General features: G+C 43.4%; 2 protein-coding genes across 5 annotated transcripts; one reads left to right on the top strand and one right to left on the bottom strand.

Moving 5' to 3' along the window:
• Positions 1 to 355: 355 nt before the first annotated feature.
• Snrk (SNF related kinase) lies at positions 356 to 8,938 on the bottom strand. 4 transcript variants are annotated; one of them, XM_066300886.1, is made up of 11 exons: positions 8,673 to 8,938; positions 6,447 to 6,478; positions 6,163 to 6,250; positions 5,076 to 5,647; positions 4,878 to 5,019; positions 4,179 to 4,620; positions 3,734 to 3,928; positions 3,484 to 3,682; positions 2,968 to 3,239; positions 2,220 to 2,711; positions 356 to 2,044 (listed from the first exon to the last, which is right to left on the bottom strand). In XM_066300886.1, exons 3-11 carry the CDS (start codon positions 6,237 to 6,239, stop codon positions 1,727 to 1,729), a joined length of 2,709 nt encoding a protein of 902 aa, XP_066156983.1. In that variant the 5' UTR covers positions 6,240 to 6,250; positions 6,447 to 6,478; positions 8,673 to 8,938; the 3' UTR covers positions 356 to 1,726. The 4 variants fall into 4 exon arrangements, with proteins under 4 accessions (XP_066156983.1, XP_066156980.1, XP_066156982.1 ...); XM_066300883.1 differs by having other exon boundaries at positions 3,484 to 3,928; XM_066300885.1 differs by having other exon boundaries at positions 3,484 to 3,928; positions 6,163 to 6,297.
• A 380-nt stretch (positions 8,939 to 9,318) lies between these two features.
• LOC136349253 (15-hydroxyprostaglandin dehydrogenase [NAD(+)]-like) lies at positions 9,319 to 10,774 on the top strand. The gene is made up of 5 exons (XM_066300683.1): positions 9,319 to 9,631; positions 9,685 to 9,805; positions 9,860 to 10,089; positions 10,143 to 10,348; positions 10,403 to 10,774. Exons 1-5 carry the CDS (start codon positions 9,539 to 9,541, stop codon positions 10,509 to 10,511), a joined length of 759 nt encoding a protein of 252 aa, XP_066156780.1. The 5' UTR covers positions 9,319 to 9,538; the 3' UTR covers positions 10,512 to 10,774.
• The last annotated feature ends 2 nt before the right edge of the window (positions 10,775 to 10,776 follow it).

Raw genomic sequence — 10,776 nt, forward strand, 5'->3', positions numbered from 1 at the left:
CCCCCAATAATAAAAAGCTTAACACTAAATGCCACAAAGTAAAAGAAATCATTGCATTATTCATTTTTTGGACGCGGGGCGTATTTTGCCTATACAATTTCATTAAAAATTTCCTGGTATTTCAGAAGGAAAAGACGATTTCTGCTAATGGACGGGACTGAGTTCACCTAGTCATGTCTAGATGGTGCTACAAAATTATTACAGATTGTATATAAAATTGATTTTAGTTCAGGAAGGTTGTTCGCCAAAAAATCAAGATTTTGATTATTTGGAAGAATTATTTCACTTTATTTCTTGCAAATTGTTAAGTTTTTTTGAAAACTCCTCACTATCCTTCGACAAAGTAAAATAAAACTCCATATTAAATGTTTTATTCAGCCATAAGGAGTTCGGTGCACATAAGAATGCATACATCAAGACTACTATTACTAACGCAAGACCAGCTTGACATCAATGATAGCATCTACCGCTTCTCGGCCCAAACTATACAATAACTCAGTTAAAAACGGTGCTTTTTTACAATAAAATGGGGCTTAAGCCTTCCTGAAATCAACTAACACTGTATCAGGTGTGCATAGCACATACTGGAGAAAACGACCAACTAACAATGCGTTTTCCTAACAACCATTTAAAGGGCAAAACCCTTGGGGCAAGAGGAAACTCTTGCACCAAGCGGCAATTTATTACAGATATAGTAGAGATTCATTCTTTAGGTATATTTTGTAATAAAAGTATTTGGTTCCTATATATTATTTACTATACATGGGTTTGAGACGCGTGCGTCTTATACTAGGAGAATGCCAGCCGCAGTAGCTGGCGGCAGCTGAGAGGTTGCTTTAACACCAAGATATTACAGAGTGTCTGAAATATTGTACTGTCAAATAGCAATACAGAACGCTATGGACTTGAGGTCGAAATTTCAGACACCCTGTCGAAATGTAAATTTAAGGATGTCCCGTTTTTTGTGCTCTTTCCAAGTTGGCAAATAACGCGGACAATAAATGATTTATCTAGTTTCGTAGAAATTTATAAGGGAAAATTGTTTATCGGATTTATTAAATAATGTATTTGATGTGGCGAACATATACAGAGAAATTGCAATTTTCTGGTGTGATTTTGATTTTAAATGTTTCCACCACACCGGACCACGTCCTCAAAATCAATCTGTATCTAAAGAACTCGAAAGGTCCTGAGGCACATTTTAACGCAATTTTCTGGTATTCCAAAAACCGGGACACCCTGTACAAACATAAAGAACTTAAAGACTGAGGTCCTATTGCACATGACCGCTATATATGTACACAAGAAATGAGAGGGAAATAAATAGGGACCTGCGCAGATTTAGCCATTGAGGCTGAAGCGAAAATCAGTCTTTTTAAGGAGGCAGAACCGCGCCAGCTTACCTAAACATCCTAACAGTCAAAATTAACTGAAAAAAAGGGTAACAACATTGATAACAGCTCTTCTTAGCGTAACATCGACAATATTCATTAAAACTAAGTTGATCTAGATGGTTTGTTACTTTTGATTATTACTTAGAGAGAGGGGGGATTACTTTAGAATGTCACGTTCGTGGGTGATCTTCTTAAGCGTAAAAATGACAATATTGCCATGTCACTTTTACGGTCATGAACACCACCATCAAGTCTTCTGAGCACTATAATAAGTGGTGCCATTACCGGCACTTTAAAGTTCCAAAATGAATGGGGCTCCCCCGTAAGGAGAATCAACAGAAACTGCACTTGGAGGTCTGTTCCAGGTGGATAGCGCACATGCCGGTCAACTCGTTACACACATTATTCAGCTGAACAACAGTGGCGGATTTGCGCCGCGCGTCCTTCGGGTTACGGTCAAAGTCCTCCATGCCCATGCTGTTGCGGAAGACACTGACAGCACGTTGTCTGCAGCGCAACGTCGGTTCCGTCTTGTTAGCGTTGCCACTGTTTACTTTGTCGCGCACCAAAGAGCCACATGACTGTGCTTTATAAAGCCGAGCGTTCTTATTAAACAGCACCGGTAGCGGAATGCAGAGCTTCTTATGGACCTGAAATTTAACATTAGGGAATGCACATTTGATACGAATACGCCACGGGTGTGTGACGTCAAATACATTGTGGTTCATATGGTTCCAGCAGTAGTGTTTTTTTAATTACCAGTTTTCTAACATTAATTTTTTCTCGTTTTTTTTAACCCCCTTTGTACCCATCAACGAGTATTACCTGGAAATATTTGCCCAAGAGGCGCAGCTTCTTCTTATCAGCCTGAGCAAGTTTGTGGCTTGCAGCATCTCCGCTTTCACCGCAACTCTTGACTGTATCCTTCCTGGACACGTGTTCGACCGGTTGTTTCTTGCCAGACATGGACAGGCCCTGCAGAATACGCGCGCCGATTCCCTTGACCTTGGGCGTGGTCGCCACCACGGTGGTGGAAATGACCAAGGCATGAGTGTTGTCTTCTTGCACCTCGGTGATACGATTCAATGATTGACTCTCTCTGAGCCTCGTTTCGCCGCTTCTTCGTCTGCCGGCCTTGTGCCGCCTTCCTATGGTCACCGGGCCATTAGCGGCATTTTTGCGGCCACCATCGTTATGGGTGCCGCCGCCATTATCATTCTGTCCGCCTCCGGTGGTGCCACCCCCGCTTTTATCGCTCGAAACTGGATCAAGAGTCTGGCGGTTGGCGCCACCGGTGCCCGCCCCAGTGCCGGGTTCCTGTATAATAGCACGCCAATGAGTTGATTTTCAAAGACATAAAAATTCGTGGTAATATGTGGCAGAAATTAGGGAAGAAAAAGTTGGGGTTGAAGTTTAAGTAATTACGGCAATGAATGTCTAGAACGTACTAGTCCGGGGTCTCCAGGATAAACATAAAAAACACGATTTTATTTAACTGAAATCGGGAGCGTGCGGGGCTCGAATCCAAAGGAAATTAAGGAAATGAATGTAAAACTCGTGTTTTTTCACATACCTGTGAGTCGCTACTGTCGTCGTAGCTGTCACGCCGGTTCTGTATCGGTTTGGTGGGCGTGGGATTCAATTTATGCGCCCTTTTCTTCCTCTTCTCGCTGTCATCATCGCTCGCATCTGATGAGCTGCATGAGGCGGTCCTTGACTTGTGGAACTTGCTACGCCTCTGTTCGTATGGAATCCGCTTAACAAAGCGCGCCGCCGAGTGTGCTCTCTGGGCGTCCGCCTCTGCGCCTTCCTCGAAGATTTCGTTGAGTTGCAGCGCCCCGGAACCTGCGAAACCATCTTATTGATACGGCAAAAATCATCTGATACTTCACGTAAAAGTGGTTAATGCAGAAGGCAACTCAAGTTATTATCGACAAATAAATCAAAGCTCTTTGCAGGTGAAACTTACTCAGCTACGGTAAACTCATGCTACAGCTCTAGAAGAGAACCGATCACAGTTTATTCAAGTGCAAGATAGAGTAGAGCAGGACCGTGTAAAAGACCACTTTGAGGGTGCGTTTCAGCTTACCCGTGCTGCTTCTGGTGGGCGAGGGCATCGTCTTGTATTTAGGGGCGGCGACGCAGTCCAGGGGGGCACTAGTTGTGATTATCGGTATAGTGATTGTGGAGGAGTCCGTGATTATTGTTGTTGGAATGAGGTCTGTTTCCTCACTACGTTCGCAGAGGCTGGAACTCTTCGCTGGTTGCCATTTTTGCTCGAGTGGCTTCTGAAAGAAGTACGTGAAGTTGTGTTTTCTTATCAAAGGACAAGGTCTAACCTTGCTGACAGAGGCTATTGAGGGAGGTTTACGCCTCTCTGTTTCAGCCAGCCGCTCTTGCAGAGCGAGGTTTAGTCGCCCTTCTGAGCGAGAGCCTCTTCGGTTCAGTGGGGGACCCAATTCTTCCCTGCCCGAGCAGGAGGATATGTCTTCTTCTTCCTCGTCCTCTTGGACTATGCTGCATTTGCGCGACCTCTGAGACAAATTTATTGTTAAAGCTACGGAGAAAGAGCAGAGAGCGACCATAAACAAGTCCACATGCGCAATCCCAAAAAGAAATAGCTTACGCCATTGCAATTTTGTTGAAAAATACTTAAATCTTGTCTTTGAAGATGAGGGAAATGATCAATTTAATTTGATAGTAAACGGTGGCGTATCAAGAGCCAAAATTCGTAAAAAATTATTCTGCGGCACTGGGAACTTGCTGGAAATGATCTAATCTCACCTGAGGTAAATCCCCGGGAGTCCTGGGCACATTCAGCAACCCGGAATTGGCAGCCCCGGTGCCATTTTCCCTCTTGGGTGGGCCCATGTTCTTCGAAACTCCCAAATTCTCCGGCCTCTTGTTCTTGCTGGCCACGTCCACCCTTTTCGCTCTCAGCTTACGTTCTGCCAGCAAATAGTAAGTGGCCGTAATGTGGTTGTACTCGTTCTTATCTAGACACTCTTGGACCTCCTCTTTGGTGGCAATGTTGCCGTTCACTATTTTTTGCACTATAAAGTTGTGGTCGTCTTCCGAGAGATGCTCGCGAGATATGAGCGGCAATGCCATGGTGTCTGACGCACTGTTGTCCTCAACGAGGCAGGACGACAGCCAGGGATGACTGGAGATTTCCGTCAACGTGGCGCGTTTCTCTGGATTGCGGACCAACATTTGAGAAATAAGGCTGAAGAGATAGAGAAAATTACATAGAAGTAAGAAGTCGTAGGCCCTGCCGAGAATCAATCCTTACTCCCTAGCAAGGAACCATTCACAAAAACTCCTCTACGACGGTCAGGATTCGAATCTCGGTAGCATTTTTGGCAATTTAACGTAATTAAAAAAATAAAAACAAACATATTTCGACAAATTCCGCTACTTTTCGCATGCATTTCATGCCAACTATGCCGCACGGTAAAACGAAGAACAATTAAGGCAACTTACTCCCGACACTCTGGGGAGACGTGCGGGGGCACGTTGTACTTGCAATCCATAATCATAGTCAAAGTCTCAGAATCGTTGGCCTCCTGAAAAGGCGCTTGTCCGCACACCAACATATAGAGAATCACCCCCAACGACCAAACATCTGAAATGACCACTTCAATCAATTTGACTGCTAAGTTTATCCGATAGAAGCCTTACCCACTGCAGGGGCATCATAGGAATCTCCTAACAGAATCTCCGGTGCTGAATATGCAAGACTGCCGCAGGAAGTCTCCAGTTTCTGTCCCGGACAGAACTTGTTACTAAAGCCAAAATCCGTGAGCTTGACCGCGCCCAATTTCTTGAAGAAAACCACGTTTTCGGGCTTCAAATCGCGGTGCACCACATGCAACTGATGACAATACGCGATGGCCCGGACTATCTGCCGGAAGTAGTCTTTAGCCTTGTTCTCGGGGAGTCCCTGCTCGTGCCTGATGATGTACTCGTACAAATCTCCCCCGTCGCCCCACTCGAGGATCAGGTACAGTTTGGTGGCGGTGTCAATCACCTCATAAAGTCGCACTACGTTGGGGTGCTGCACCAGCTTCATGCAGCGTACCTCCTGGAAGAGGTGCGCCTTGGATACCTCGTCCAGTTTGCTCTTGTCAATCACTTTCACCGCCACTTTCTCGCCGGTGAAGACGTGTCTGGCCAGCTTAACCACGGCGAAATGGCCCCGGCCCAACGTCTCTTCCAAGTCGTAGAGCCCTGCTATTTTGCCGTCGTACGTTCTGGCAAATATTCAGTATTAAAAAATTGGGTTCTAGAGTTGTATTAGTGAGTTCAAGGGTTACATTGGACAGGGTCGTGGGCAAAATCGGAAGCTGATTCTAGTGTATCTTTGCAAATACAAATTTTAAGAATTCCTTTGGAGAAATTATTTATTAAAAAATTGACTGGCCCATTTCAGATCAAACGAAAGTCAAAAGAGCCGAAAAAATCATTTGAAAAAGTTGTGGGTTTCACCGAGGAACGAGCGTTAACCGCGCAAGTTAACGTTTGGTACACGACAGAGATGCCTTTGGTGCATTATTGGCACGATTTTCGTGCCTACACCGTTTTCATATCCCCGAACCTACGACTTTTTCATTTTTTCAAAATATTCCCCTCTGGGAATTCCCGAAACCTCGAAATTATTATACGAAATTTCGGGGAGCACAAAATGGCAAACTCGAAGGATCCGGTTCGACACACGCATTTTGGGGCTTCTTCCGCCTCCGCCTGAACTGCGGAAGCGACGACTAACCTGAGCAATGATCCCGGCAGGTCCGACGAGCCATTACTGGTGGCAGAGCCCCCTATTCGATGTAGTCTGCGCTGCATGGCTGCTGGTGCTGCAGAGACAAAAGAGGACCTAATTGCATTGTATTTCTAACAGCGACTGAAATTTGCAATTTTGATTTATATCGCAATTATTGCACCACTTTCACCGGCTTTAATATTGAACGAGATCAGATTCAAAGTTGGTTTTCTCCGGCCGCTTTTACACCAGATCCGGCACCCAACAGCTGACTCAAACCACACACTTACCTCGGCTCGATTTAGCGTTCACTTCATAGTGCCTGAAACAAGAATAGGTCTTAGACAGGTGCCACCCGCAGTAGCACGCGAAAGCGTTTGTTTTGGGGTCTAAAAATAGTTTATACTATAATTGTGGGGCCCCAATGTGTTACAGGTTTATTTCCGTCCCGGATGAGCGGGATTCGAAGTCCTCTCCTTCGGACCGAGTCGACATTTCGTCGTGTAATATAATTGAAAACGTGAGGGGGCTGTTTTCCCCAAGAAAACCGTTTAGCGATGTAGCGGTAAAGGCGAAAGCAAACAAGTTCTCGTTAACATGTCGGAGGAACGTGTGCGCATATAATTAACGGAATTTGTGCTTATCACGTTTTCATACTAATTGGTCAATATAGACCCGGTTTAAGCTAATCTGCCACCGGGTTGCCGAATGCTTAACCCTCGGTATAAAAGCAATGCGAAATTAGAAATTTGCCTCGCTTAGGCCAGTGGTCGTTGAGAAACTGACCCAAATCTCCGCGGAATCCTGAATTAATAATAAATCGAAAGAGTTCAAGTTTAGGGCTATTTTTAGACACCCCGAAAACCCGCGTTTGCAGGATTCCTACCCGGGGAAAACAAACGCAGGACACTCACATATTTCATTATAAATATACCACTAAACGCCTACGTCACGTCGCTGCCATTAAATGGCGTCACCTGTATAATATAGTGCTTCCGGTCATGTATACGTATGAACCTCTCAACTGTCCAAAAATCTATTTAAATATAGTTAACGTAGTGGATCATTAAGGGCTGTTCAGGAGTCAATGACCAAATGAAAGTCCTCATAAAATTTGACTTTTTCATTTGACATTCGATAATGACAGGTGTTTGAGGTTATCGCGTCACGTCTCTGTCAGTTTATCAGGAGCGTCGCAAATAATAAACGTTAAATGTTATTTTTGCATTCTCTCCAGTAATTCCCCCAACCGTCCAGGTGCCGCAACCTTCCTAAAGATGGATTAAACTGAGCTCCTGTTACATCTCGTAGAGGTTCGCACTCGAAAAACCATCATTCAAGTGTTCTCTGAAATCTCCGCGAATCCACGAGGAGGCCCTAATTTTCAACCATTAAAAATTTGCAATATCTTCGAACATACACGCAAAACCGCATCAATTCCTACTCGCTTTAGACCAAAAGTTATGGAAAAATTGTTTACCTATAGCACTGAAGGCCCTGTTAAAGTTATCCACACCTAAGATTCGCGCTGAAGCCCTTAAAGCTAGAAAATGTTAGTTCGACAACCACTAAATTGTGAATAAAGGCCAGGTATGCACGAGAGCAGGCACTATCGAGAACGCTTATCAATCTTGATTTCGTTTGGGCCTTTGTTCATCATTCAATTTCGCAATGCGAGAAACGTTGCAAGGAAAAAACCGATTTTGAATAATAGGAACCATTATCAGAACATTGCATCTAGACAATGACAATGTACTCAAAAGTGGGATTACTGGACGGACGCCACGATTCTGAAGGCCGCCTGATTAGAATTTAATTCTCACATAATATTAGCTGGACGTGGAGATGTATGAACGAGGCGTGGTCAAGGATTTCCAGTGCTTAAATAAGAACTCATTCATTTACAGCTAAACATACCAAAGATTCCAGGAAAATTCTGTGAAAAATTACTCCTTAATTTTGGTGCCAAAATAAGCATCTTGCGAGACAGCAAATAGCACTTAAATTTTATAAAAAGTTTTGAGCTCAGCACAAGGAACCTTAAGGTTTTATATTGAGTTGAGACTTTAGCTGGGTGTTAAGACAGTTGAAGAAATGCAAGGCTCAAGAGGGTTAAACCTCAACTGTAAACTAGGGCAGGTTAATAACCCAAAATAACGCATCTTTGGGAAAAGCCTCACTCTCTCAGCCTGCCTCTTTACTAAGCTTAAGATAGAAACTACACAGCCACATTTTTTCTTTTATTTTAAACGTTGCACCAGCCCTTTAGGGCTCCTGAACGCATCTATAGCAACCACCGAACTTTAAGGGACATTATTAAGATATAGATCAATCTAAGCGAGTAGAAAGAGAATACTTAGTAAGAAGACACTAGGTGCAAACACCCATATACAAGGGGTTGAGGGTCAAATTAGGTGTCTCACTGAAACGCCCAGCTACCGAATTATATGCAGGAAATGTTACCTTCCCTTTGCTAATGATTGATAAAAACTATGTTACAAAATAGAATTACTCACAGTCTCACTTCTGTTTTAAATGCACCTAAAGGTTTATTTACTACCTCCCTGACGGTGGGACTCGCACAGGAAAGTTGGGCATAAATCTGATTGTCCGGCCCTGCGGGAATACTAGTTTGGTATTTGGGTTGACAACAGAGTCTCACGAAAGGATTTGCGTTTAATTTCACTAAATTACGTGACCTTTTTGGAAATTTTGCACATTTTGATGTACCACTTTAGAGAAAACTTGTAGGAACTCAGTAACTGTCAAGTCGGCTCAGTGATGCGAGCTGCCATCTTTACGTCACAAGCATTGTTGCCAGACAGCTGCAGAATAAAACCGAAACTTAATTCTACATTATATACACTAAACCTAAAACTTGTTTATAATAAAGAAACTTTCACGAATATCTATTGGTCCAGTTATCATCACATTATTTTCAAAATTGTGCGTGAAATTAATTACTATTTTAGTGCACTACAAAAAATTTATGGTTTCCACCATAAGAAACACGACGAAATAGTACTTTAGATGACATCGTGACAATAGCGCATTACTCCAACTACAGCACCATCTACCGTCAACGTTTTCAGGCTTCTTATCGACGTCTCCTACGAGGGGATTTTAATTAGTTTACTCAAAATTACATTCGTTTTTGAATATTGTGCGATTTTCCCGCATCTCCAAAACATTGGAATAATCAAACGTTTCCTCTTAACTATAACAGGAGTTAATTTTAAGTACCAACAGTACTTTATTACTGACCCAGGTAGGCACCTCCTGCCCTCTCCCCGACGTCGCGACGCTATATTGAGGGTGCGGCTTTTCACCCCTTTGTCAGTATGATGCATTAGCACATTGCCGCTGTTTTCAGCCCTTAAAGATGGATTTAAAAGGAAAAGTGGCTATTGTGACCGGCGGGGCTTCTGGCTATGGCCGGGAGTACTGCAAGGAGCTCTTCAAGCAGGGCTGCAAGGTACTTTTAGATTATAATATTTCTAAGTTCAGTTGAAATTTGAAAGCTTAAAGATTTCAATCTGCGACATTAACGCGGACGCCGGCGAGGATTTACTCCACCAGCTGTCAAAGAACGTTAAGGACCGCGTCATTTTCATCCCCTGTGATGTCACTGATTATATGCAATTCGAAGGTAAGGTGAAGCCAACTTTGACTAAAAATTAAGCCCTTAAAATTGTTCATGTAGAGGCATTTCAAACCACCATTACCCAGCTGGGAGCAGTGGACATTGTCATCAACAATGCCTCGGTCATGAACGATCGCTTGTGGGAACTGGAAGTGGACGTGAATTTGAACGGGGTTATTAGGGGGCTACTGCTCGCATTTAGATTCCTAGGCAAAGATCGGGGTGGCCCAGGAGGGGTTGTGGTCAACGCTGGCTCTAGTTGCTGCAAAAATCCTTTAGTGTCTCTACCAGTGAGTGCTAATGGTACGAATAATTTACTCCTACACTTTAACTGTTTCTTTAGGTCTATACGGCCACAAAGCATGCAGTTGCAGCTCTTACTCGCTGCTATGGGGATGTTTACCACGTCAATTTGACAGGGGTGAGAGTGATTGCTCTCTGTCCCACCCCCACTGAAACTGAAATAGGGGGTGATCCCCGGAAGAGGATTTTGAGCGGCGAGTATGAGCAGGCGTGGCTAAGAGACACTGCCAGCGGGGCACCAGTCAAGTATTTATCTTCAAATAAAAATGTAAATTTGTCTTTAATTGGTATTGATTTTAGAGCTGAAAAACTTGGCAAAGCTCTAGTGGAGGTGATCCAAAATGCTAAGAGCGGTACGAGTTGGTTGGTTAGCAACGATCATCCTCCAAAAGAGTTGTCTTTAGTGTAATGGAAACTCGGAATTTTCTTTTTACCGCCTTTTTTAAACTCTTTGTATATATTAGGTTTGTGGCTACTGTTGTTGTGTTGACATTTTATTTTTTTCTCATTGTTTGGTGTGTGTGTGCGGCTGACACGAAGTGTTCACGTTTATGTTATTGCGCATTGGTGCTTTGTTGTAACCTATGAAAAATCTCTGGTATAATCAAATTTAGCTGATATTTAACCCTAAAAGGACGTTGCTTTTTTTGTAATAAAAGAATTTTGAAAATAGT

Source organism: Euwallacea fornicatus, chromosome 37 (genome assembly GCF_040115645.1).
Source record: "Euwallacea fornicatus isolate EFF26 chromosome 37, ASM4011564v1, whole genome shotgun sequence".
NCBI lineage: Eukaryota > Metazoa > Arthropoda > Insecta > Coleoptera > Curculionidae > Euwallacea > Euwallacea fornicatus.

Excerpts from the sequence above, each read along its gene's own strand:
- Snrk (XM_066300883.1), bottom strand. The coding sequence starts at position 6,239 with ATGCAGCGCAGACTACATCGAATAGGGGGCTCTGCCACCAGTAATGGC. Across the intron at positions 5,648-6,162 it reads CTGCCGGGATCATTGCTCAG|AACGTACGACGGCAAAATAG; the intron begins GTTAGTCGTCGC and ends AATATTTGCCAG. Across the intron at positions 2,712-2,967 it reads ACGACAGTAGCGACTCACAG|GAACCCGGCACTGGGGCGGG; the intron begins GTATGTGAAAAA and ends GCTATTATACAG.
- LOC136349253 (XM_066300683.1), top strand. The coding sequence starts at position 9,539 with ATGGATTTAAAAGGAAAAGTGGCTATTGTGACCGGCGGGGCTTCTGGC. Across the intron at positions 9,632-9,684 it reads TCTTCAAGCAGGGCTGCAAG|ATTTCAATCTGCGACATTAA; the intron begins GTACTTTTAGAT and ends GAAAGCTTAAAG. Across the intron at positions 10,349-10,402 it reads GCCAGCGGGGCACCAGTCAA|AGCTGAAAAACTTGGCAAAG; the intron begins GTATTTATCTTC and ends TATTGATTTTAG.